The sequence below is a fragment of the Miniopterus natalensis genome, chromosome 4 (assembly GCF_054644295.1).
Source record: "Miniopterus natalensis isolate mMinNat1 chromosome 4, mMinNat1.hap1, whole genome shotgun sequence".
In the NCBI taxonomy this organism is placed as follows: Eukaryota; Metazoa; Chordata; class Mammalia; order Chiroptera; family Miniopteridae; genus Miniopterus; species Miniopterus natalensis.
The window spans coordinates 78,714,620-78,742,225 of NC_142084.1; the positions used below are offsets into that span (position 1 = coordinate 78,714,620).

General features: G+C 53.2%; 1 protein-coding gene across 1 annotated transcript; it reads right to left on the minus strand.

Moving 5' to 3' along the window:
• Nucleotides 1–135: 135 nt before the first annotated feature.
• WNT9A (Wnt family member 9A) lies at nucleotides 136–27,068 on the minus strand. The gene is made up of 4 exons (XM_087816078.1): nucleotides 26,958–27,068; nucleotides 6,090–6,346; nucleotides 5,143–5,405; nucleotides 136–3,100 (listed from the first exon to the last, which is right to left on the minus strand). The coding sequence occupies exons 1-4, from the start codon at nucleotides 27,050–27,052 to the stop codon at nucleotides 2,621–2,623; spliced, it is 1,095 nt and encodes a 364-aa protein (XP_087672204.1). The 5' UTR covers nucleotides 27,053–27,068; the 3' UTR covers nucleotides 136–2,620.
• Nucleotides 27,069–27,606: the final 538 nt, after the last annotated feature.

Here is a 27,606-nt window from a genome sequence, read left to right on the forward strand (position 1 = left end):
TCTGACCCTCCTCTCTCAGGTTCTCCCTTACGCCTTATCTCAGGCATGGGTCCCCCTCTCACCCAGAGTCTCACCATAACTACTCTGAAGTCATCGGACTGAGTCGGGCTATAATTTAAAATACGTTTATTTAGTGTTTCCATTTGTTTCTGTTGTGTTACACAAAGCCGTTAAATAAATACATTCTCCTAGTCACTCGAGTACACACCTACTCGCTATACAGATGAGGTAGAGAAGTGGGTGGCCGGCAGGAGCGGCTGAACACCGAGCAGGGTTGTCGTGTGTAAATGCCCCTCTCCTCCCAACCTCCGGACCTGGCTGAACCACGCCCAGGACCCACGTCTGAGGGGCTGGTGGGAGCAGGTGGCCGGGACCCGCCTGGCCCTCAGCTCGGCTGCCCACCCCCACAGCCCCTAGAGAGGCTGAACCCGGGGACTGGCCCCACGACAGACATGTTTTCTTCAGAGATCTTCTGCCACATGAAAGAGAAGCACTTTAGGAGAGGCTCCATCAGCGGGAGTTGCTTCTTTGCTTAGCAAGACATTCTGATATATATTTATATATAAACAAACCAGCCAGCAGACATTTTCAGTCTGCCTTGTTTTAAAAAATACTTTTCTTAATATTTATGACAAAAATAGCTAAATGTGGTATTTAATTTAAAAAATATATATCCTTCCTCTGACTTGCCACCTTTCCAGACCCAGTAGTGACTGGCTACAGTCTTGTCGAGGGAGCGTGCCGCTCCACCTGCTCTGGGCCCCAGCAGCTAGGGATGCGTGGGGACCACCAGGATGCACCATAGCTCACCCCCTGTCCAGCCAGGCCTGCAGAGACTGGGGGGCAGGTCCACATCTCCTGCCACTGAGGAGCCCGCCTGGCTCCTTTCCAGGATGGGCCTCCACAGCAGTTTTTCACGGGGTGTTCTCTGAACCACAGGAGAATAAACTTTACTATTTACACTATAAAACAGGGACAAAGAGACCCACATCAACATAAATAGGTTTTCTTTTAAAAACACAGTTCCCTGGGGTTCCTGGAGCCCCTGGGACTCCAAGGAATGCCCTAGCTCAGTAGTTCCCGCTTCCACACTGCCTGCACCCTTGGAGCACAGTCACCCAGCCGAGCAGGACAGGCCCAGGGCAGAAGCTCCAGAGCCAAGGCTGCCATTCACGTCAATGTGGGAAGGAGAGGCCCACGCTAAGGAAGGGCGCAAGGTGGACCAGGCCACACCCCAGCCACCCAGACCACACCAACACACACGCACGGGCACATGCTCACTCACATGCACACATGCATACACATCACCCGTGCTTCCACACATACGCACACATAACACATGCATACAGAACAGGCATATGCTCAGATGCATGCATCCATGTACGCACATGCACACCCATGAACACCTGCATATGTTCACACAGTCGTGCCACGAGTGCATACATGTGCTCACACGTATGCACGTGCACTCAGGTATGCATACATATCACACGTGCTTGTGCACATGCAACTCATACAAGCACACACTGCACATGCATGCACACACCACCCCCATAGACATACTTAAGCACACATGCACACGAGTGCTCACACTAAGACCTAACCAGGTCAGTGTCGGCCATCCTTTCCCCTTCTGGCCAAGGAACACAGCCGTCCATCTGCCAAATCCTAGCCCCAGACACACTCCATCACGTCTATCCCCACCCTGCTTCCCCCACAGTGACACAGAGCAAGCTGTGCCTTCCTTGTGAAATAAACGCTCCAAGGGGCTGACCCTGCCCCTCTCTGCCCATGAATACCCCCTGGGGAAGGCAGGCCAGCCTTGCCACCCCAGGCCCCAGAATCTGCATTGGGGGGCTGGAGTGCAGGGCTGTATGCCCACAGGCGCCCTTCCCAGGATGGCTTTCCTGGGGGCAGCAGCCTGGACCTGACTTCCAGAAGCCCTGAGGGAGGTGGCCAGACACAGCTTGCTTTAATTCTTTAGAACAACGACAGCAACATCTCTCTTGACTTAGTGGTTTCAAACACAAAGCAGATCAGGCAAAGAAGTCTGGGGGGAGGGGGGGAGGAGAGAGGAAGGGGGCCCTCCAGACTGGAAGAGTCACAGCCTGGAACATACTGGGGACAAAGAAAATAATTATTATATATTAGTTAAATTAAAATAACTTAAAAGTCACTGATATCACTCCAAAGAGAAGTGCTTGATGTCAGAGGGAGACAACAGTGCCCTCCCTCTACACCTGGGTAGCTGGCTGTCCCTCTCCTAGTGGTTTGACTCTAACCAGAGCTGCTGGAGGACAGCCAACAGGCTGCCACAGAGGCCCTGTGTGGTCACGAAGGTGCACCCGTACTCCTCAGAGGGAGCCTAAGTGGTGAGGGGCGCTGTGACACAGGAACTGGACTCTTAAGGACAGACACAGCCTGGAAAGCATCAGTGCAATGCTGTCAGGTTCCGGGGAGGGAGAAGCAGAGGGTATGCGGAGGTCAGACCAGGCTGGGCTCCTGCCTCCGCCTCATGCCCAAATGTGCTGGGGGCACCTAAGCCGGGGCTCAGTCTGCAAGTGTAGATGCCTCTGCTGCACACTCTGCCTGCAACCCCATGGCGGCCTGGCACCTGGCACTAACCCTTGCAGGTGTAGACCTCCTCCCGCTGCGTGCACTGCCTGCACTCCACGTAGCAGCACCAGCGCACCTGGCACTGGCAGGGCCGTGTCACCACCCGGCTCTGTGTGTTGTGGCCTCGCCCGCAGCAGATGCTCTCACAGTTCTTCTCGCGGTGGCACCTGCGGCCAGCAGTGCCTGGGGAGAAGCGGCCGGCCAGGCAGAAACTGGGCGAGTCATCCAGGTGCACAAGCTCCGGTGTGTGGGGCAGTGGGTCACCACCTGTGCCCGAGGCCCGGCCCCTTGGCGGTGAAATGGCACCCGCCTCTCCGGCAGCCTCGTTGGTGGTGCTGCCCACCTTGAGTGCTGTCTCATACTTGTACTTCAGGCGCTTGCCCACCTCATGGAAGGGTGCCAGCTGCCGCCAGCACGTCCGCACGGTACAGGAGCCTGACACACCATGGCACTTGCACGTGGTCTCCACCCCAGCCTTGATCACCTGGAGAGAGGGATGGAGGAAGGTGAGCATGAGGGCCATGCTTAGCAGAACAGAAACCAGACCCCACAGATAGCCCCAGAGGGGCTGAAACCGGCACCCACTCTAGGCCCAAACCCCAAAGCCCCCAAACCCAGGCAGGGCCCAGAGGGCCACCACTACCCATCACCCAGGCTCCCTGGCTTACACACCCATCCCACTGCCACAGGTCGCAGAAATCCTATGGCCAGGAGTGTGACCTCTAGAGTGGCCACCACAGCACCTATGGCCCTGTGGAGACACTCCACTCCCACCCGGATGTCCTTCCCTATGTCTATGGCTGCCCCTACAAGGGCAGGGAAGGCTACCCTCCAGCCCCACCATCAGCACCCCATCAGCCAGTACCTAGCAGTCTACTCTCTGGAGAGTTGCACACCAATGGGCAGGACTGGCCACTGGTGTCTATAATTGAGCTGACCACGTCCCTGCCTGAGCATTGGGAACTGGTGCTACTGCATGAATAGGTGCCACCCAACTGAGCCAGAGGTAAAAGGCAGCAGGCCAGGGCAGGAGCAGGTGTGGCCCAGCACCAAGCTCTGCTCAGGCTCTGGGAAGCTGCCCGAGACCCACACAGGGTCCTTCCCCTTCGAGGACTTGGGTGTCACCTGCAAAGTCAGGAAGTCAGGCCAGCTGCCCCATTGAGTCTCCTGCCCAGACTGCCCACACAGGGGTCCCTGGAGGGATGTGGAGAGGAAGGGCAAGGAAGCCCTTCCCAGTGGCCCAAGCCAGGCGTGAATTCCCAAGGAGGGCCACATAAGGGGATTAAGAAACATAGCTGCTCCGGGGCCACGCAACGGAAGAGTCGCACTTAATGATACTTTGCTGAGAAACATGACAAATTTAATTAAAACACTACTTACCCAGGCCTGGAGCTAATGGAGCACTTTTCATATTCTAACTTTTCGTTTATAGCTACACAAGGGAAGTACAAAGGAAAAGAAAGGGTCTTGCCTGGGGGATTTAATCTCCCCACACCCCTCCCCAGAGGACTGAAGGAGGGAAGGAGCTCCCATCCATGACTCAGAACTCCAGCTGGTCAATAAAGAGGCTAACAGTAGGCTCGCTCTAATTACATCCCCCAGGCTAGGGCTCCACATTCCTGGTGTCCCCTGCCAGTCCCAGGCAATGGCTGAGCTGGGGGGGGGGGGGGTGCGCAACTGGTGGCCCAAGTTGTTGGGGAACTAAGGGGGCAGTGATCCACCCACAGAAAGGACCCCAGGTAAGGTCTGATGCCTACTCCAGTGTTGTGGACCCAAGAGCCAAGGGACTACAGGGAGGGTAAAGGGTGGCAGGAGCCAGGCCCAGCCATGCTTGCAGCAGCAGCCCCCAGAAGGGCCCAGTCAAAACACCAAGATATTTCTTTTCCTGAGTCTCCTGAGCTGGGTTCCCTCAGAAGAGAGTCCTGGCCACAGATGAGATCCCTGAGGCAGAAGCATCCCCCAACAAACTCTTGGACCAGCGCTGCACTCCAGCTCTTTCCTGGGACCTCTGGCTTGCACAGTTTCCAGACTGCCTCCACCTAGTTCCCTGGTAACAGGATCACCTACCTCTCCTCCCTGACAGGCAGGGCTCTCAATCTGTCATAATCCTAGATAGATGGTACTCATCACAGAGACCCTCCTGGTGGCCTTGACCACCCAGGGCCAGACACAGATGGGCCCAGACCCACCTGGCTCTTCCCCAACCAGCAGAAAGTAGGCTTTCCAGTTCTACCTCTCCATGGGGGGAGACCACAGGGCACTCTCCACAGCAGGCCATGGGCACCCTTCAGGGGAGGCCATGGGACACTCTCCATAACAACTAGAATCTCCATCTATCTGGCAGGTAATGAGCCTTACATAAACAGGAAGACTGGAAGACAGTGGCTGGTACCACATGGCTAGAACTAAAGCACAGAGACAGTAGATCTCACCTCCTCCCAGCCCCCCAGCCTTCTCTGAACCTGGCCTGCCCCTTCACTCCCACCCCCACCCCCCCACCCTGGACCCCACCCCCGCCCCGCTTGCCTTCACACCCACGAGGTTGTTGTGGAAATCCACACGGGCACGCAGGTCCTTGCTTGACCGCCGGCCCAGGAACTCCTTGACGAACTTGCTGCTGTACTTGAGGTTGTCTCCGCAGCCACCCCACTGCCAGGCCTCTCGGTTCTCCAGGTCAGGGGCCTCATCGCAGGTACAGCGTTCCATGCGGCCTGCACTGCAGGCCTTGGCCAGCGCGTGGGTCAGGCCAGCCGAGGAGATGGCATAGAGGAAGGCAGTCTCCTTGAAGCCTGAGGGAGCAGCAGGGCTGGTCAGTGGTTGCAGCGGAAGCAGCCCCGTCACTATATGCAGCTGAACCACTGCATTCCAGATGAAGCCCCAAATCAGAAACTGCTCGAACCCTCTCATGATCAACTTGGTGGGGAGAAGGGGAAATACCTGCCTGGGCTGACAGCTCTCTTATATGCATGGGGAATCCACAGGTACTGTGGCCTTGATTTTGCCTGGCGATCAGAGACCCCATCCATCCGGGTTTCCCACCCACCAGAATAGCCTGGGGCCCTAGGGGAGCCCTGTCTGAGCCTCAGGTACCCAGTTTTTAAACAAGACCATTGAGAGGCTCAGATGAGAGTCCCCAGCAGCTCCCAAGTGCAGAGGGAGACAGGGGAGATGAGGCTCTGTGCTCTGGGCACCAGCTGAACCCCTCCCGTCCCTGCCACCACTAAGCCTTGGCCACAGGCTTGTGGAAAAAGCCATCAGAGCTCCCTAGTGCCCTGTCAAAACTGCCAAAGGTTCCTAGTCCCACCAGCAACCATTCAGGCCTGTCTGGGGACAGGGCAGGAGGAAGGGATGGGGGCCAGGGGGTGGGGACAGAGGAGTTGGGAGGGGAAAGGAGGGTCTTCTTCTATGCCCCCAGCTCCTCTCCCTTGACCCGGGCCCAGCCACCCCGCCGCCCTGCCTCCAGTGCACCACACCTCGCTTGAGCAGGCTGGCACGGTAGCGGCCCTCCAGGGTGCAGTTCCAGCGCTCAAAGCGGAACTGGTACTGGCACTCAAGGGCGCTCATGCTGACCGCCTCCACCAGGGTCTCCGCCACACCGGGGTCCCGGCGGCACATGCGCCGCTGCTTCCGCTCCAGCTTCAGCCGGTCGCAGGCCTTGTAGTGCGCCTGCACAGCTGCCTCTGGCTCCAGGGTCAGCGGGAGGATGGTCAGGGGCTCGCTGCCGGTCAGCCTGTGCAGAGAGACCAGGGTGAGCACCACCCCAGAGGAAGAGCCATTGTGCACACCCTGGTGAGGGCTCAGGAGGCCAGGCCTCCAGAAGGCACATACGCCACACCCACTGTCTTGCCTGCTTACCCAGTTGGGGAAGCCCTGCTTCTGGACACCCACCTCTGCTGTCCCAGCTGGGGTGGGCCCTTGGGAGGGCCATAACACATTCCTTGCCCTCTAACAGTCTGTACACACAGCCCGACAGATCTCCCAAAACACCTGCACCACAGCAAACCTCCCAACCCAGAACCCAGGTGCCACTGAGAAGCTGGCCAGTTTCTCCTGTAGCTCTGCCCAACGCTCTGGCCCACAGAGTCTGTAGCCTGCTCTCTGGCCTAACCCGCCCCCCCCCCCACCACCACCTGCTCCATCCAGGGAATGACAGGCCTGGCCTTCTCTCTGCTATGGCCTCAGTGTCCCCAGATAGAGCAACTGTACATCTGGGCCCCAGGCATGTCCATGCCCAGCCACATCCAGACCCTCAGCCCTTCAGAGGGAGAGATGCCCACCTGGGCAGGGGAAGGGGCAGGGTTCAGAACCCCCATTCGAGCATCTTTGGAAACAAGCCTCCCATCCCAGCCCACCTATGGGAACCAAGGTCCACTCACCATGCCCCATTCTCCCTCCTGCTACCACTCGAAAGGCCACTCAGGGGCACAGTGGCCACCAGGCTAACTTCAAGAGCCACAGCTTTCTGTAGCAGAAGGGATGTGGTGGGCCCTCCTAGAACCCCACCCTATAGCAGACCCCCAGAAGTGATGCTCCTCTGGGGATAACCTAGGTCCTGGCTTTCAAAGCCTCCCTGCCCTCCGCTCCCTCTCACCCACCCCCCATACACACTTCAGCATGGCCTCTCTGGCCTTGCCTGGGGTGGGTGCATCTACCCTGCTGAGGGCCCAGTGGGGCTCTTAGATTCTGAAGGGACTGGGCCTGCCTCACTCACTCCAGTCAGCTCCCTGAAGGCAGGAGCCCCAGCAGGGAGCCAGGAGCTGCTGCAGGGACACCAGGGCAGAAGGCTTCAGAGTGCAGAAAGGAGTCGCAGGCAGGCAGGAGCAAGGCACCCCTGAGGGTGGGGCCATACAAGCAGGCCCCAGACCAAGGATGCGCCCCCATACCCCACCCCTTCCACACTCTAGCTCTATTAGAAGACACCCCAGGTCTGGGCCCTGTTTGCCACATGCTCAGAGAAGGCATGGCACCAGAGCAGAGCCCTGGAAAGGTCCCTACCAGCTTCAGCCCCTGCAGACTTCACTGCAGGGCAAGCTCTCCTCTAAGTGATGCTCTGAGCCAGGAGCCCCCTTTGCCACCACCACCCCCATGCACAATGGGAGACCAGCATGGGCGAGGGCTGGGGGAGAATCCCAAAGGTCCCTGAGGCACAAGAGGGGCCAGAGTGGGTGGCCCAGTGGTGCAGACAGAGAGACAGCAAAGCCTTGGAGGAGAAGGTGCCTGTACGCTCTGAGCTAAGCTGCTGTGCTAGAGAGGCAAGCATGCCAGCCAGTGACCTGCACCCCCAATGCTGCTGCAGGAGTTAGTGTTTCATGCCTTAGGGCACAGTGACACAACAGGGACTGCCATGGGCGGCTTCGTGGACTTCCAGGCCTCCTGCCCAAAGACAGCTGCTGAGGCAGACGGGGAACAGGCTGGGGCCTGCAGACCCCAAGCTTGAGGCTGGAAAAGCCATGCTCCCCACACAAAGGCAGCTCACACAGTGGAGACTTGTCCCCAGACAGGAATGTCAACAGCTGTGCCCAGAATGAGTGCCAGGCAGCAGAAACCCTGCAGCCTCCAACCTGCACGAGATTAACCAAGCTCCAGGCAGTGCCAAAACATTCCAGCATCCAAGAGGACCCCCTAAAGGCAGGTCCAATGTGGGGGAACCTGGGGCCAGCCTAGAAAGGGCAGCTGTGAGAATGAACCAGGAGAGGGAAAGGATGGTAGATGACAGTGCCTCCCAGTCCCTTGGAGGCTGAGGGCAGGAGTCCCAACACACCCAGGGCCACACTGCTTCCTAGAGAAGAGGGCAAGGGTCCCCTTCCTGAGGTTGCATCCAGTCCATGCTGTACATGGGGGCCGAGGGCAGGTGCCCACCTGTACCTGGGGCCATGCTACCTCTCAGTCTAGGGAAGCTGAGGACAGGGGACCCCCATACCCAGGACTTCTTCATCCACACTGCATATGGGGGCCGAGAATGGGTCCCCGACACCTAGGGCCAACTGTGCCCATACTATACATGGAGGTTGAAGGCAGGGTTCCCCCATGCTCTAGAAGTGGTGTGAAGCTGGAACCCTGCTGCAGCCACACTGTTCTGCTCCCAAGGCAACCCCTCCCTAACTTTCTAACACCAGCACCCAGATGGCCCCTGCCCCAGACCCCCTACACTGCCAGGGTGTGTTCAGTGTGTGGCCTGCCTCGGGGCTCATGGCCTGGGATGCAGAGGACAAACCCTTGTGGAGGTGACAGGTGGCAAGATAAGTGGGCAGATGATGTGCCGGGTGTGGGGAGGAAGGCTGGTCTGGGTGAGTGGAAGAGGTTCCAGTGACAGGGGCCAGGGATCCAGGACAGAAAACCCAAACACATAGAGTAACCACAGCAGCGCTGGAGGAAAGATGAGAGGTTTATAAAACACTCCTTGAATCAGGAAGGCTATTCTCAGAGTGAATCAGAATCTAGAAGACCTTGAAAAATTAACAAATTTAACTCTAAATTACAAGAATCTCCACAAAGTGAAAAAGTAGCATAGAGTTTTAAAAAACAATAGACAAAAGTCAGGAGAAATGTTGCAACTCTAATCCCAAACCAAGGGCCAACTTCCTTTGCTTGTGCTTGTGTGTGTGCGCATGTGCACCTTTGTGTATATCTTTTCCTAAAGATAAATAATAAAAGGCCCTGCTGCACGTGGCTCAGCAGTTGAGCATCGACCTAGGATCTGGGAGATTGTGGTTTGATTCCTGGTCAGGGCACATGCCCGGGTAGTGGGCTTGATCCCCATCAGGGGGCATGTAGGAGGCAGCCGATCAATGACTCTCATCATTGATGTTTCTATCTCTCTCTCCCTCCCCCTTCTTCTCTCTTAAATCAATAAAGACATATTTTAAAATAATAATAATATAAAAGGAGTCTATTGCAGAGGACACAGGATATCAACATAGAGTTCAAGGGTAGGAAATACAGCTGCTGTTAAAACTTTTAAGAGACTCCGCCCTACTCAAAGAAACACAAAATAAAATGATATTTTTATGTTATTTTTCATTCATCAGATAAGCGCAAATTGGTGTCTGATAAGATTATTGTCAAGGCCAGGAGAAACAGATGTCCCTCCATGGCTGGAATTCTGGACTGGCATATCTATAAAAATCACCCACCAGTTCTCTTTCTAGAAATACAGGGTACAGATATATTACCTTAAAATGCACATGCATAGGCCCTGGCCAGGTAGCTCAGTTAGTTAGAGCACCATCCCAATACACTGAGGTTGTGGGTTCAAACCTGGGTCAAGGCACATAAAAGAATAAACCAATGAATGCATAAATAAGAGGAACAACAAATCAATGTTTCTCTCTCTCAAAATCAATAAATTAAAATTTTAAAAATGTACATGCATGCACCACTCACACATTATCCAACACAATGCTGTCATACAAAAACACTGCAAGTACTGTATGTTATACAGTAGTCCCCCCTTATCTGCAAGAATATGTTCCAAGATCCCTAGTGGATGCCTAAAACTGAGGATTGTACGAAACCCTTTATATACTGTGTTTTTTCCTATATATACACACCTATGATAAAGTTTAATTTATAAGTTAGGGGCAATAAGAGATTAACAACTAATAATAAAATAGAACAATTATAAAATATGCTGTAATAAATGTTGTATGAACATGGTCTCTCTCTCTCTCTGACAACCAATTTGATCACCAAGACAGGTACTCAGTGTCTAACAGGTGGGGAGTGACTACAGCATGGAAACACTGGACAAAGGGACAAGTTATGTCCCGGGTGAAACAGAGCAGACAACGTAAGATTTCATCATGCTACTCAGAACATCACACAATTTAAAACTTATGAATTGTTTATTTCTGGATTTTTCCATTTAATATTTTCTGACCACAGGTAACTGGAAATATATAAAACAAAACTGAACACAAATTAAGGGGCTACTATACAAAAGACTGGAGACTGACTAAGTAACTGGGATCCATCCCTCCATGGCATACTTGATCTGCCTGCTTCAATGCTGTGTATATGTCTACAGGTACACGGCAACCCAGGACATAGATGGCCTAGGGCAGAGGAAACACTCCTCTCCCTCTACCCTGTGAGCTTCTCACACACTGTGCTATGCATGCGTGACCTATTCGAAACAACATTCAGCATATAGCAGGTGGCACAGGTGAGCCCCCACCTTACCCACTCCCCAATGCAAGCTCTCAGCCCTGCATGCTAGCCTGGGTGAGGAGCCTCTGCCCACTCAACCTGTCTCAGCCCAGAAAATGGCCCAGGTTTCCTGGCACAGCACAGGCCTCGCCCGGCTCACCCAGCCAGCCCAGCTGCTCAACGCAGCTGCTGCACCTCCCCTGCTCCCCCCACACACACCCCAAGCAAACGTCTGGCCCAGGACAGACAAGCTCACAGGCCTGCACAGGCAGCCAGTAGAGGCAGTGAGCCCCGGGAGACTGCCCACAGGCAGCAGCCCCTTGACAGGCAGCAGAACCCCTCAAACCCTGCTTAATCCAGCTGACCGCTTCTCACAGTGCTGAGCCCACTTCCCAGAAAGAAATAACAAGATCTAAATGCACTTTACTACATTCAGGCATTTCCCTTTAATCTTCAGCATTCTCCTAAGATTCAATATGGCCAGGGAAGTATGAAATGCAATTCTCACTCAAGAAAAAGTCAAATACTTAAAGAAAAATTAATATGTATCCTTCTTAAACTATTTTTAAAAATTCATGTGGAAGGAATACTTCCAAACTCATTTTATGAAGCCAGCATTACCCTGATACCAAGACCAAATAAAGACACTACCAAAAAAAAGAATTACAGGCCAATACCCCTGATAAACATAGATGCAAAAATTCTCAACACTCTATTAGCAAACTGGATTGGACAGTACATTAAAAGGATTATACACCGTGACTAAGTAGGATTTATACCAGGAATGTGAAGGTGGTTCAACATCCATAAATCAATTAATACAACACATCACATTAACAAAATAAAAGATAAAGCCCATCATCTCAACAGATACAGAAAAAGCATCTGTCAAAATTCAACATCCTATTATGATAAAAACTCTCAACAAAATGGGCATAAAAGGAACATACTTCAACATCATAAAGGGCATATATGATAAACCCACATTAACATCATACCCAATAATGAAAAACTAAAAGTGTTTTCCTTAAGGTTAGGAAAGTGGGGAAAGGATGCCCACTTTCATTGCTTTTATTTAACACAGTACTGGAAGTCCTAGCCACAGCAATAAGACAAGAAAAAGAAATAAAATGCATCTAAATCAGAAAAGAGGAAGTAAAACTCTCATTATTTGCAGATGGCATGATACTATATATAGAAAACACTAGAGACCCAGAAAGAAAAAAACTATTAGAACTAATAAATGACTTCAGTAAAGTTGCAGGATACAGAATCAATATACAGAAATCAGTTGCAATTTTATACACCAATAATGAACAATCAGACAAATTAAGAGAACAATCCCACTTATAATTACATCAAAAAGTATAAAATACCTAGGAATAAATTTAATGGAAGAGGTGAAAGATCTGTACTCTGAGAACTGTAAGACAATGAAGAAAGAAACTGAATTCAAAAATAATTGGAAAGATATATCTTGCTCATGGGTTGGAAGAATTAAATTGTTAAAATGCCCATACATAAATCTACAGATTCAATGCAATTGCTAGTAAAATACTAATGGCGCCCTAGCTAGTTTGGCTCAGTGATTAGAGCATTGGCCCTGGGACATACCGGCCAAGAGCATGTACCTTGGTTGCAGACTCTATCCCGGGCCCAGGTTGGGGCACTTGTGGAGGCAACCAATTGATGTATCTCTCTCACATCGCTTTCTTTCTCCCTCCATCCTCCCTTTCTCCCTCCCTCCTTCCCTTTCTCTCCCTCTCCTTTTCCTTCTCCCTTTCACTCTCTCTGAAAAGGCAATGGAAAAAATATCCTCAGGTGAGGATTAAAGAAAAATACTAATGGCATTCTTTTCAAAACTAGAACAAATTATTCTAATATGTATATATGGAACCACTAAATACCCTGAACAGCCACAGCAATCTTGAAAAAGAACAAAGTTAGAGGCATCGCACTACCTGATATCAAACTATACTACAAGACTATGGTCATCAAAACAGCATAGCACTGGCATAAAAACCGACACATATATCAATGGGACAGAATAGAAAGCCCAGAAATAAACCCACCCCTATATGGTCAATTAATCTATGACAAAGGAGGCAACAATATACAATGGGGTAAAGGCAGTCTCTTCAATAAATGGTGTTAGGAAAACTGGACAGATACATGCAAAAAAAAGAAAGAAAGAAATTAGACCACTTTCCAACACCATATACAAAAATAAACTCAAAATGGTAAATGTTAGAACTGAAACATTTTCTATAAAGTTCCTAGAAGAAAATATAGGTAGTGAACTCTTTGACACTATTCTTAGCAATATATATACACATATGTGTGTGTGTGTGTGTGTGTGTGTGTGTGTGTATCCTTGAGCAAGGGAAACAAAAGAAAAAATAAACAAATGGGATTACATCAAACTAAAAAGTTTTTGCACAGTAAAGGAAATCATCAACAAAATTAATGAGAGGAGATATTTGCAAATGATACATCCAATAATGGGTTAATATCCAAAATATATAAAGAACTCATACAACTCAATGCCCAAACACACATACACATACACATACACACCCCAATCTGATTTTTAAAATAGGCAGAGGACCTGAATAGACATTTTTCCAAAGAGGACATATAGATGGCCAACAGACATATGAAAAGATGCTAATAATTGTCAAGGAAATGCAAACTAAAACCACAATGAAATATCACCTCACACTTGTCAGAATGCCTGTCATCAATAAATCAAAAAACAAGTGTTGCATTGTTGGTGGGACTGTAAATTGGTGCAGCCACTATGGAAAACAGTACAGAGGTTCCTCAAAAGATTAAAAATGGAACTGCCATATGACCCAGCAATTCCACTTCTGAGTATCCAAAGAAAACAAAAACACTAATTTGAAAAGCTATATGCACCTCTATGTTCATTGCAGCATTACTAGTAAAAGGCAAGATACATAAGCAACCTAGATGTCCATCAATAGATAAAGGGATAAAGAAGATGTGCTGCATATATGTGATGGAATATTATTCAGTAATACAGAAGAATAAAATCTTGCCATTTGTGACAACATGGATGGATTTAGAGGGTATTATGCTAAGTGAAATAAGTCTGACAAAGACAGACAAATACCAAATGATCTCTCCTATATGTGGAATCTAAAAAAAACGAATGAATAAACTAAACTAAACTAAACAGAAAGATCCACGATATAGAGAACATGATGACTGCCAAAGGGGAGGCAGTGGGGGATGGAAACGATAAAAATAAAACAGTCAAAGCAACTAAAAAAAAAAAACAAAAAGAACGAAGTTGGAGGGCAACACTACCTGATTTCAAGACTTATTATAAAGCTCAGTAACCAAGAAACTATGGTGTTGGTGTCAACACAGACAAATAAATCAAAGGAACAAAATACAAAGTCCCAGAAATAGGCCCACACATATATGGGAAACAAATTTTGTTAATAAAGTTGCAAAGGCAACTTGGTGCAGAAAGAATAATATTTTCAACAAATGGTACTGGAGCAATAAGCAAATAAACAAATAAATAAGTAACTTTGCTCCATACTTTCTACAATATACAAATATTAACATATTAATTCAATATGGATCAGACCTAAACGTAAAGCCTAAAACTTTAATACTTCTAAAAAGAGAAAAGAAAAGAAAAGAAAAGAAAAGAAAAGAAAAGAAAAGAAAAGAAAAGAAAAGAAAAGAAAAGAAAAGAAGAAAAGGGAAGGGAAGGGAAGGGAAGGGAAGGGAAGGGAAGGGAAGGGAAGGGAAGGGAAGGGAAGGGAAGGGAAGGGAAGGGAAGGGAAGGGAAGGGAAGGGAAGGGAAGGGAAGGGAAGGGAAGGGAAGGGAAGGGAAGGGAAGGGAAGGGAAGGGAAGGGAAGGGAAGGGAAGGGAAGGGAAGGGAAGGGAAGGGAAGGGAAGGGAAGGGAAGGGAAGGGAAGGGAAGGGAAGGGAAGGGAAGGGAAGGGAAGGGAAGGGAAGGGAAGGGAAGGGAAGGGAAGGGAAGGGAAGGGAAGGGAAGGGAAGGGAAGGGAAGGGAAGGGAAGGGAAGGGAAGGGAAGGGAAGGGAAGGGAAGGGAAGGGAAGGGAAAAGAAAAGAAGCCTTGTGCTCACAAGCTCCTGAATCCCTCCCTGCAGAGCGCAGTGGGACCACCATCCAATCCCCACAGCAACCACACCAGGCACAGACGTCCTGCAGGAAGAGTGGGAGTTTCCCCCCTTCCCCGGGGATGACTATCTTTTCTATTCTTTTCGGTGACTTTCCATAACGAAAGTTCTTAACTTTTTTAGCCTTCTTCTATGTTACTTCTACCTGGTTTTAAAACCCACCCTATTATAATATCATGAATATAGTCCCCTAAATATCCTCCAAAAGCTCCCCATCTTGCTGTGCACCAGCGCTAGGAAGTGAGGATCCTCTAACCTGTCACATCCCCTCCACATGCACAAGCTCACATGGGAGACAACGGTGCCCTAAAGGCTGGCAGAGAGCTACAAGGCCAGAGACTGGGAAAGTGTGCCCGCAGAGCCAGAACACGCTCACTATGTAAGAGAAAGATACTCATCTTGCTTGAGGGTCTGTTAAGACAGCTGGCATCACCCTCATTCAGACAAGGATGGCCACAGGCATCCCTGTCTACTCTGGGTCTTAAAGAGAAGCTTTTACCATTTCACTGTTATGTATAGTTCGCGAAGTGTCTTCCCTGTATCAGGTTAAAGGAGTTCTCTCTGCTTTTAGTTTGCTAAGTGCCTTTTTAAAAATCATAAATGGATGTTGAACTTCATCAGATGTCATCCCTGCACCTTCTGATATGTGACTTTTCTCCTTTGATCTGCTAAAGTAGGGAATTCCCACATTGGACACCAAGTGGTCCTGGAATGATGTATCTTGGCGTTGCTTTGTCTGGGCCTTTTGCATCTGTTTGTAATTTTCTTCTCTGTGTTCTTCCTGCTGAGTTTAGGTGCCTTAGTGAATGTTCTTTTTAAAATTTCCTGGAAGAGCTGTGTCAGATTAGAATTGTGTCTTCTTAACTATTTGGTAGAACTTGCCACGAAGCCATGCAGGCTGACCTTTTCTCAGTGGAAAGATTTCGTTTCTGGTCCAGTTTCTCTCTACTGGGATTTTTATTTTTCTAAACAGCTTTATTGAGACATAATTCGCTACCATAGAATTTAAACTATACCATTCAGTGTTTGGTAGGATATTCACAGATATGGGCAAACAGTCAATTTTAGGATATTTTCATTGCCTCAAAAAGAAACCCTTTACCCTTCAGCAATCAACCCCACTGCTCCCCCTGCCCTTGCAACCACTAACCCACTTCCCGTCTCTGTGGATTTGCCTGTCCTGGATGATTCATATAATGGAATCACACATTATGAGGCTGTCACTGAGCACGTTTTCAAGATTCATCCATGCTGCAGTGAGTGTAAGTGCCTCACCCCTTTTTATTTTCAAATAACGTCCCACGGTAGGATGGAGCACATATTGTTTCTTCCTCAGCTGACAGACATGTGAGGTGTTCACTCTTTAGCTCTTATATACAATGTCACTATGACCACTCATATACACATTGGTGCTTAGACATGTTTTCATTTCTCATGGGTTTTGTCCCCAATGGAACTGCTGTGTCATAGAATAAATCTCTGTTTAATTGTGGAACTGCCAGAGCTTTCCACATAGCCTCACCGTTTACATTCCAGTGCCCCAATTTCTTGACTTATTATGGTATTAGTCAACATTCTATCTTGAATTTGTTTCTGTTACTTTTCAGGGTTTCTTTATTTCCTCTGAATTTTCAGATTTATTGGCATAAAACTCTTCATTACATTCCCTTATTTTATTCTGCAGAATGTGTGAGATGTTCCCCACAGGAGGACCCATGTCCTGAGCCTCCTCCTCAGTCAGGCTCCTCAGATGTTTCTAAGACCTTCACAGACACAGATCTGTTCATCTCGAATGCAGGTGTGTTTTTATTTTGTTAACTTCTCACTACTGCTTCATTCTCTCTGCATTCTTTGGATTTGGCTAACTGTTCTCCTCATTTCTGTGACAGATGCTTGCTGAGGACTTTCAAGTCTCCCCATTTCTAAAATATGCATTTAAGCTGCCACTGTGACTGCTTTAGTCTCTCCAAAACTGCAGCCTCAGGTCACCAAGCAGAGCCTGAGTCATAGCTCAGGTATTGAGTCTTGGTCACATTGCATCCTTCACTCTCCTCCTTTGTTTCCTTATCTCACGACCCATTGAGTTGGTGTATTAGCTCCTTATGTCCTCTCTGGACCTGTCACATGTAGCCTAATTAGCTAGGACCTGACCACAACCCTGCCCCTCAGTCTTAGGCCTGGGCATCCTTTCTACTGGCGATGCCTGTTTTGTTTCTCTTTCTCTCCTCTCTTGCCTCCTTTTAGATTGTTTTTATTATTCCATTTTCCCCTTTGTTGTCTGAAGTTTTACATTTCTGTTCTTTTCATGAATACCCTCAAAATGACATGAGTCTATAACTTACCCACATCCAATATGGTCACCACTGGCCCCTCTGGGCAATAAGAGGACTGAGAGCACAACTCCACTGAGGCCGTTGAATGCTGTTGTGTACTTAGTTCTACTTTTAGGACCTGACAAGAGGTTGTTCAGTGCTCCCTGTCCCTTCATGTGACTGTCTCCTCACTTTATTCCTTCCGGCGTCGGGAGTGCAGCAGGGCACTCCTCAGGCCTAAGCTGCGTATCTATGTGTCCTTCAGAGCAACTCTTGCTATAGCTGAAAATGTCTTTATTTCACCTTACTCTGGCCAGTTACTTTCTTTCACACACCAAGTGGACTGTCCTGCTGTGTCTCCTGTGAGCGGTCAGCTCGAGGACCCAGAAGGGTAACCTGTGTTTTGTTTTCTCAGAAGGCTTTACAGTTCTCTTGTGCTCAGCGTTTTGCACTTCCAAGTATATTCCGGCCCGAATCTTCATGTTTCTGCTTGGAAGGACACTGGTGCCTCTTGAGTCCTCTTGATTGCTCCCAGCAGTTTCAGGAAATCCTTGGCCATTCTCCCCAGACACCACCCTGTCCCCACCTCTGGGCCCTGAAGATGCGGGGCCTCGCCTGCCCAGGTCTCACGCCCTCTCTGTTTTCCATGTGCCTCCTGCCCAGGCTTCCCTCCAGTAATTTCTCCTGACCTATCTTCCAGTTTGCTAATTCTCTTCAGCAGTTTCTAATGTTTTCAAATCAGCCCATTACTTAAACTTTCTCCCCAGTTCTACTTGGTTTTTCCAGACTTGCTAGGTCTTGGTGAGACCTGCTTTGTGCCGCACATTGACTGATCTGCTGCCATCATTTCGGCAGTGCTTCAGATGCATTTCCTCACAGAAACTGTTCTCAGGGATAACCTGAATCAAAGGATAAAGAGACCCACATTCGCACCCATACAGAACCTCAGAGTGCGACCTTATTTGGAATAAGGGTGTTTGCAGATGTGATCAAAGTAAGGATCTTGAGACAAGATCGTCCTGGATTAGGTCCCGTACTTTTGAGAGCCCACCCCTTGACCACCTGAAGCAACTCTGCAGAGACTCCACCCCAGCGCCAGAGAGAGTGTGAAAGAACCCAGGATAGACAGAGTCAAGTCTGGGGATACCCATCCCTGAGGGCCAGGCCTGAGGCTATCATGCCCACATGCTTGGGGAGAGGGGCTGCCCCTCTGAGGGCTCAGCTGGTCACATGCCATCACACTTGCCCCCAAGGGCAGCCAGGTGGCAGATGGACACTGCTAGATGGGGGCTGGGGGTACAGGTATGAGCCAGGCCAAGGCCAGAGACGTCCTTGTCCTCAGGGTCCCACCCCTGAACAGCCTAGCAAGGCTCAGCCCACCCTGCCCAGCAGCTCCTGTCCAAGTATCTTGGTACTTCCTGCTGGGGGTGGGAGGGGGTGGCTACAGATTTTGACGGCCCTTCCTCCTGCCAACAGGCCTGGCCATCCCATGGGCCACCCTGCCCGCAAACTTAGCTCGCTGCGCGTGGGGGGAGCCGAGACCCTGAGTTGGGCGGAGGGGAAGAGGCTGGAGTTCCAGAAGCCGCAGTGCCCTGCCAAGGAAACCTCAGCCCCACCAGACGGCATTTAATTTCTGTGTGAATCAAATTCAAAACAAATTCCAGCGCTGAGACACAGGTTCCGAGATTAACCCTCCACTCTCCTGCAGCCTGTGGCCTCCACCCAGCACGTGAGCGGCAGAGGCACTGACAGGGTCTGGGGGCTTCCAAGGGCTCTACCATCACCCAGTGTCCAACATGCAAGGAGGCCGAGACAGGAGGCTATGGACAGAAGGCCATGGAAAGGATGGCAGTCCCACATGGACAGGCCAGTCACACTGGGTGGAGACCTCGTGTGTATAATGGTTGTCGTCTCCGTTGGATGGGAGAACCACCGGACCCCAGCTTCCCCACCTTATAGGACCCCAATATTCCAGGGCACAAAGAGCTCTCAGCCCCCAGTTCTATCACTGACCAGCCACCCAACGGGAGCATCTCACCCAGGTCCAGCCACCCTGGAGATCACCTGGCAGACATATGACTCAGCAAACTCCAGGGCACCAGGACCCACAGCACTAAGAGAAATGTCCCTGTCCACCCTTGGTGGCCCCCAGAGAAAATAACTCGCAGGACCTGCAGACCCTGAGGACCTCTAGTTGACTGGCCCCTTTCAGGAGCAGATGCTGGACCCCAGAGTGGAAAGGGGGGACTGTGGAACCCCAGCTTCACTGATGCCTGAAAGGAAAAGATGAGCAGCAGTGGCTTCATGGAAGAACCAGAGCAGCCAAGCAGCCTCTGTGTCCCAGTTACCACACCCCCGCAGGCCACCTCTGTGTCCCAGTCACCATACCCCAGACCTCACAGATGGTCATAGATCCACAGGGATGTCATATGAAGAGACAGGTAGGAGACCAGGAAGGAGCTCAGATAGCCCCCAGGGGGACCCCATCTTGGCCACCACCAGAGTCACCTCGATGACTGGCTTCCTTCCTGGAGCTGGCCCACCAGGTGCAGGGCACAGACAGGGTGGCCAGGGCCGGGAGGAAGCAGCTCTGACATGCTCTGATCTGGGAGCCCCTGGCAGCCTCTCCACACGGTCCAGACCACTTCCCTGGCCACATCTACCTCAGGTATCGCTAAGAAAAACAAATGCAGCTTGAGGCTTGCCTTTTTCCATTCCCTCGTCCGGCTGCTGGTCTCGAGGTGCAGGGCCTGCCAGCTGGGCGGCCGGGCTTCCTCCTGTGGCCAGAGGCACCAGGCCAGCAGAGAACCACTGGGAGGGGCAGGGGAGGACGAGGGCTGGTCCTCGGGTCATAGAGCCTGGCGGCCTCATGCCACCCAGGTCGGGGGCTGCCCTTCTGTGGCAGCCCCAGCACAGCCACCTGCCAACCAGACTGGCCTAGCCCACAGACGTCCCTTAATGATTAGCCCTCTTGGGAAAGCAGGCTGGTCATCGCCCAGCCCAGGCCACCAGGTCTGCAGTACAGCCAGCCACCCTGCCCCACCCTCATCCAGCAGAGCCCCAAGCCTTCACCTCACACCTGCACCCTGGGGACTCCAGGGAGCCCTCCACCCCTTAGCACAGTGCCCATGCCACCCGAAAAGTCAGCTTCTAGATGTCCAGGTTGGTGGTCTGCTGCACCTGGCCCACCATCCATGCACCCAAGGGCAGCAGGTATGGGTGCAGTAGGCAGACGTCAGAGCCAGAGGTAGCAGGGGGGCTGGCCTGCCTGGTGAATGAGTGTCTCAAACCTCACACTGGGCTCCTGGGCCTAGAGCCAGGGGGAAGGGACCACCACAGGCCTCCAGTCGAGCACAGTTTGGAGGAGATCCCATGAGGGACCTTCCTGGCCTCCTTAGACTTGAGCTCCAGCTACAATAAAGAATGATGCTACTGGGCTGTCCTATGGCTTCCTAGAAGAGTTGACAGCTGAGGCCAACCTAAAGCATGGCGCCCTGCCCCCTACCTGCCAGAGGCTCACCTCCAAGTGGGGCCTGGCCTTGCCCACTTCCCAGACAACTGTGCCTCCTCCTAATCTCCCCCTCCCGCAGCCTAGTGAGAGGGGTGGGTACCACAGGGGTACCCACCACCTGCAGGGACAATACACAAAGGGAGCTAGTAGTGCCCCCAGGCCAGGATTAAGGGGGCTGAGTGCTGGCCCTTGACAGGTGTCATTTTTCTGGGACCAGGTGATCTGAGCCAGGCCCTTATCAGCTCATCACTCCTCCTGAGTCCAGGGCCCAAAGCCCACGGGGAGGAATCGTGTGCGCAGATTCTTTCCCAGGAGAAAATCTACCCACACACTTCCCCTATTGTCCTCGACATCAAGAGGCCCCTGGGCGGGCGGCAGGCAGTGCCCTTGGCTGGGGCCACCCTGGAGTCAGGGCAGGGTCCTGCTGGTGCCCAAAGTACTGCAGTCAGGTCCAAGACCATAGTGGCAAGGACAGGAGCAAGATTAGGCCAGCTGTCTAACCCCCCCAATCCAGATGGCCACCGGCTGTGGCAGGACGTCTGCTCACACAGCTGAGGGAGCCAGGTGGCCGTGGCTTCCTCCTCACCTCAGGCCCCAGCGCAAGGCCTGCACATAGCACCACTCGTCACAAGGCCCCAGCCTAGGGCCCCATTCTGGCCCCATGCTCCCACCTGCCTCTATCTGGTCTGGTTTAGGGGGCCAGGATAGAGGCCCCCAGGGACTGTGGAAGGGGACCAGGGCTGGCTGGGGCCAGCAGGATGGGGGGTTCGTGGCACCCCAGAGAAGACTGGCTGGGAGAGGGGAGAAAGGAGGGGCAGACACTGGAGACCAGAAATGCAGGAAGTGGCTGGTCCCCCCAAAGAATCTCCTCAGTCTGTCCGCCTGCTCCTTCCACCTGCCTCCCCACTCCTGCCCCAGGCCTACCTAGGGGACCTCAGTCCCTCTGAAGGGTCATGGGTACTGGTAGAATCCCCCCTCCTTTGAAAGCTGGAAACCAGGCCCTTCCACACACCACCCTCTATCCTCCCTTGACCTGAGTGTGCCCCCCAGCCAGAAGCCCCACCCTGCACACCCCCTGCCTGACTTTTGGAGGTCTCATCCACATCCAAGGGCCCTCAATAGTCTCCTTGTGGCCCCTCGGCTGCCCTAGATATGGTGATAAGGTCCTTCACCTGGGTACCCCTCCCCTGGTGCAAAACCACTCCCTCCTGACATCCCTCCCCCCCAGTACTCTGCTCTCCATGGCCTCTCCCTGAAACTCTGGATCCAGACACAGCTGTCCTGAGGTGGGTCTCCATGGACAGCACCATCCTGACTATCATCCAAACTCCTAACTGCTCAGCTCCAGGCACCCTTGGCCCCCAGCCAGGGAGTCACCTCCCTTACTGCCAGTCTTTCTCTGGTCACCCATAGATGAGCTTCAGCCCCCAGCCCCAAACAGAGGCCCCGGTGCCCCATTGGGGCTGTCCTATTTTCTTGGCAGCACCCTATCTTGCTCCTCGCCCCCTCACAGGCCCACCATGCAGCCCCATCATTCTATAACAGGGTTGCCCATCCAGGGACCAGCTGGGTGCCCCCCCTCTGAGAAGCCAGCAGGCATGTGGCCACATGGACTCCCTCAGTTGGGCTGGGTTCATGGAGAAGCAGAGGGAGCCCTCACCTCCCTGATCCTGCATACACAGCCCCTACGACAGCAGCCCCTCCAGAGCAGTGCTGGGGCAACCTCTTCAGCCAGGGCCCCCACCAGGCTCCCAGACCAGACTCTAGTAACCCAGCAATCACCTGCACCCTGGCTCCCCACACATCCAGGGCTGGGGGCCAAGCTATGAAGACCGGCGGAAGCAGCCTCTGCATACAGGGGTCAGACACCATGCTGTCACGGGTTAAGAAACCAGGTTCTCCCCAGTCCAAGAAAGATTCTGAACATATAAAGAACTCTTACAACTCAACATCAGAAAGAGAAACTCAACCAAAAATTGTGCAAAGGAACAGAATAGACATTTCTCCAAAGAAGACACACAAATGTCCAACATGCCCATGAAAAGGTGTCACCTTACCAGTCACCAAGGATGTGCAAATAAAAACCACAGCAAGAAAGCAGTCACACACACCAGGATAGCTAGAATAAAAATAATTAAAAATTATAAAACCAGAGAATAGCAATCATTGATGAGGATGTGGGGAAATTGGAGCCTTTGTATACTGTAGTTGGGAATGTGAAATGGTGTCCCCACTGTGGAAAACAGTTTGGTGGTTCCTCAAAATATTAAATATAGAATTATCATGTGACCCAGCAATTCCACTTTAGTGTATACCCAGAAGAATTAAAAACATACGTCCACAAAAAAACTTGTATACCAATGTTCACAGCAGCATTACCCACAATAGCCGAAAGGTGGGAACAGTCCCAATATCAACTGAACAGATGAGAAAAACTGCATGTGTCCATCCAATTGAATATTTTCAGTCACAAAAAGGAACAAAGCACTGAAACACACTATAACATGGATGACTATTGAAAATGATATGCTCAGTGAAATAAGCCAGACACAAAGGCCACATATCATATGATTCCATTTCTATGAAACATCCAGAACAGGCAAATCCAGAGACAGAAAGTGGATTAGTGGTTGCCAGGGGCTGGGGGTGGGGCGGTGGGATATGAGGTTTCTGGGGCGATGAAAATATTCTGGAATTAGATAGGGTGCTGGCTGCATAGCCTTGTGGATGAACTAAAAAACACTGAACTGTCTGCTATAACAGGGTAAATTTACAGGATGTGAGTTACTTTTCAATAACAAAAAGTCTCACACCTACTTGGCCCCTACAGTGCCTTAGCTGCCTTTCAGATCTGCTCCAAGTACCCCTCATATGTCAGTGCCAATGCCCATCCTGGCTGGGGGAGCCCTCAGTGCCACACCTGGTGCCACCTCCTCCATGCAGGCCTCCAGGCAGCCTGGACCAGAGAGGTAGGACCAGCCTGCAGACCTCACATCAGGGCCCCACTCCCCCAAGCAAGCCTATAAATGCTTCCTGCAGAATGGGGGGGGGGGGGCAATACTATGAGACAGCCTTGGGGCTCATGATACCCCTTTTGAAGAATAACCCCGTTAGAAGCCACAGGCCTGATCACCTGGGGCAGCCCTGTGATGCAGGTCTAGCCACCTCCTGGGGGCCTCTGCTGGGGGCTGCCTAAGCATGCACCTGGATCTCTAAGAAAAGGGCAACAATGTGCCTTGGAGCCAGACACAGTTTGCAACAAGCCCCAGACCCAGATCCTGGCTACCCACTCAGGAAGTAGCAGGGCCCTTGTCCTGGGGTCTGGGGAGTTCCTTCCTGAAGGTTTCAGCACACACCTGAGGATAAGGCCAGGAAAGGGGCCAGGTGCTGGCGGGCCACCCCCCCAAAGGCAGGCCAAAACTTTCAGTCCACCCAGGTCCATGAGTGTATATCCCCAACTCACCAAGAGACCCAGGGCAGCCCTCCTGCTAGGAGCCAGGCTCCCCCCTCCTTCCAAGAGGGCATTCAGCCAAGGGTTCTAGGCCCCCCAGCATAGGCATCTCCAAAGCCCCGGGAGAACCAGATGGAAATGCCACCTGCTAATATGCCAGAGAAGAAGAGCCAGGCCAGGGGGAAGAGAGGAGAGCCAGTGGGCGGCCTGCAAGGTCCTGCCTAGTGGCCAGAGGCCAGAGGAGGGCAGCAGGAACAGGGCAGCAGCTCATGGGTTGGGTTGCAGCCTCAAGAAGGGGGCAGGGAGTACTCCCACCGCCCACGTGACCCTCCCCCAGGCCAGCCTCTCTGGGTTTCTGGGCTGTAACTGGAGCTGCCCTGACTGTGAGCCTCGGTGCCAGGCAGAGATTTCGGAGAGGGGGAAGGGATAAGAGGGCCTGGATCAGGTCCTTCCTCCTGCTCCCTCTGCCCTGTGCACTGCACAGGGAGGCCCCTGGATCCAGCCAGACCCTGCCTCCCTTGGGCCATTTCCTCCTCCTTCTCCCTCTGGCTTCTGCCTCTTTGCTGGGCCAGGAGAAAGGACCTTAGACCTCAGCTCAGCAGGTCACCATGGGCCAGAGGCAGGACCTCCATACACAGTAGCATAGAGCAGAGTGTGTGTTGCCTCCTCTCCTCCTCCCAGGTCTGGACCCCCTTGGGAATCAACTCTGTCCTGACATTGTCCTGAGGAGTATGCTGGGCATGGACCCATCCAGTACCTGGTCCTTTCCTCCTTCTGCCTGTCCAGCTGGTGCTGGGCCTGCTGCCCTTACCCTCCAGATCCACCAAGCAGAGTTTTGGCTCTTGCCTGCTGCCAGGGGTGACAAGTGCCTCCAGCAGAACCAGCTGTCACCAGGGCAGCACATCTGCCTCCTATACTCCCCAGGAGCCTCACTTGATGAGGCCTTTGAGGCCAAAAAGGAGAGCCAAGTCAGCCGGCCGGAGGAGCCATGGGGCGCCTAGCTTTCCCCACATGCCACGTGCCTACCAGGACTTTTCTCTGAGAAGCAGCTAAAATATACACTAACAGCTCAAAGACTTCCCCAGAGATGCAGAGTGAAGGAAAATCAGGGAAAGAGGGATGCTGCCTGGGGGAATGGGGGGTGGGTAGCTGGGAGCTAAGACCCCAACCTCCCCCTGAACTGATCCTCCCCAGGAGGAGTGGGGCAGCAGCAGAGACTCTAGGCAAAGCGCAGCTGGAGCAGACAAGCCAGAGCAGACAAGCCCCGGGTGTGTCTGGAGCCTGGGGAACAGACCTGTGGCTGGGCCAGGACAGCAAGAAGGCACAGCTGGCTGACAGGCCGGTGTGACTCACCCATGGACCTGTGGCCAGACGGCCATCCTCTGACCCTCCCTCTGCCCATGAGGGTGAGGTGAAGGCTGCACAGATGGCGTGCAGGGGTGTGCCAGCCTCCACACAGCCTGGGCCCCAGGCAGGGCCAGACCCACAGATAGCCAGGAGAGTGCCTTGGGGTGGGAGCTCCAGGTAAGACATGGAGCTGACCCTGGAAGACAACCCCCAGGAGAAAGGAACAGAAGGAGAAGGGGGGAGAAAAACACAAAGGAAAAGTTTCCCATGAAAATATTTTATTTTCTTTGAGAACAGGATACACCTGCAGGGCTCCTCGCCCAGTCGGCCTCTCCCTGCCCTGGCGGTGCCACATTTCTGGACCAATAGGGCCCTCTGCCGGCCAGGCCACCGCCCGCCGGCGAGGGGGCCAGGGGCTAGGGAACAGGTGAAGGGTGAAGGGCGGAGGGCGGCGGCTCGGGTGAGGCCGAAGGGCACCTCGGACTGGGGCCAGGGTGAGACAGTGGGCCATAGCTTCAGGGTCAGGAGTGGGGCGGGAAGTGGCGAGGCTGAGAAGAGCGAGAAGGCTGCCCTAACGGTGCCACCCCAAACTTAAGTATGCCCATATGCGTATCATAGCGAGGGTCCCCAAAGGTTGCTGGGTTGGATATCCCAGATCTGGGAGCAAGGGGCTAGGAAGGGCAGGAAGGAACGGCGGAGAGGGACGCGCGGAAACCACGCACACTGCTGCTGCGGAGAAGCGCACAGGGCAACGACCCCCAAGACGGCGCGCGATGGCTTTCACGGCCCCGCTGGGCCCTGCGCTTCGGCCGGGTCCCACAGACGCGCTCCCGCGGGCCGGGGCCGAGCGAGCGTCAGAAGCAAAGCGCAAGAAAAATAAATTCCTCCGGCTTGGAGTTATTTTTTTTTCCTTTGGGGCTCAGTGCAAGGAACATCTGGATTTTGTACGTATTTTTTTGTTGTTGTTAAATTAACTTCTCGAGGAGAGAAAGGAGGGGGAAGCTGCAAGGGGGGTGGGTGGGCAGGGGCTGGGAGGTTCCAGCCGTTTGGCAAGAACTCGGCGGCCTAAGGGATCCGGGACCACACCTTGGTCCCCGAGCTCCAGGGAGCCCAGCGCTCGGCTGCGGCCGCGGCAACGACGACTCCGGACTCACAGAGGACAGCAGCCCCACGCCAGCCCGTCAGGTACGCGGGCCCCTGTCCCCGCGCGGTGCGGCGGGGACACGGACTCGCGGACCCAGCGACGCGCGCGCCGCAAACAAACAGCTCCAGGCAACCCGGCAGCCCCCGCCAGCCGAGCCCCGCGCACCTGGTCGCCCCCGCCCCCGCGCCGCCCCCGCCCGGGGCCTGCCCGCCCGCCCGCCCTCCGGGCCGCCAGGCACCTACCCGAAGTAGGCGGCCGAGGGGCGCAGCGCGGCAAGCAGCAGCGTCAGCGCGAAGGCCACGGCCAGCCAGCGCGCCAGCAGGGGCCCATCCAGCATCTTGCCGCGCCACGGCGGCTGACCATCGCGCTCCTGGCCCCGCGCAGGGCGCCCCGCGGCCGCCGCCCTCTTATAGCGCCCGGAGCGCCAGGCCGGGGGCGGGGCCGCCAGCTGGGCCGGGCCCGCCCCGCCCGGGGAGGGATCACGCCGGCGCCGGGGGCGGGCCGAAACCCGAGCCAGCCGGCCCGCCGCACCGCCTGCTGTCCTCGCGGGCCTCGGGGCGCGCCCGGCGCTTGGGGAGGGGAGGCGTGCGAGGGGCAGTGGGACCTCGGGGACCGGCGGGAGGGGCGGGAGCGTGCAGCGGGCCGAGGGAGGGGACGCGCTCCCGAGCGGCTGTGGAGGCGGAGCCCGGGCGGAGCGTAGGCGGCCCCGGGACAGGACGGGGGCGGAGGGGGGCGAGCACCGGGTGGACGCCGGGCCGCCGAGGGTCGGGGGAACTGTCGGGAGAACTCCGGGCAGCGGCGGTGGCAGGGTGGGCCGGAGCGGGCCCTGGTAGGAACTCGAGGCTGGGACGCCGGGGATTGGTGCTGCTGGGGACCCGTTGTCAGCCCGAC

Coding starts and splice junctions, on each gene's coding strand:
- WNT9A (XM_087816078.1), bottom strand. CDS start 27,052: ATGCTGGATGGGCCCCTGCTGGCGCGCTGGCTGGCCGTGGCCTTCGCG. Junction 6,347..26,957: donor CCCTCGGCCGCCTACTTCGG/GTAGGTGCCTGG, acceptor CTCTCTGCACAG/GCTGACCGGCAGCGAGCCCC. Junction 5,406..6,089: donor TGCCAGCCTGCTCAAGCGAG/GTGTGGTGCACT, acceptor CTGCTCCCTCAG/GCTTCAAGGAGACTGCCTTC.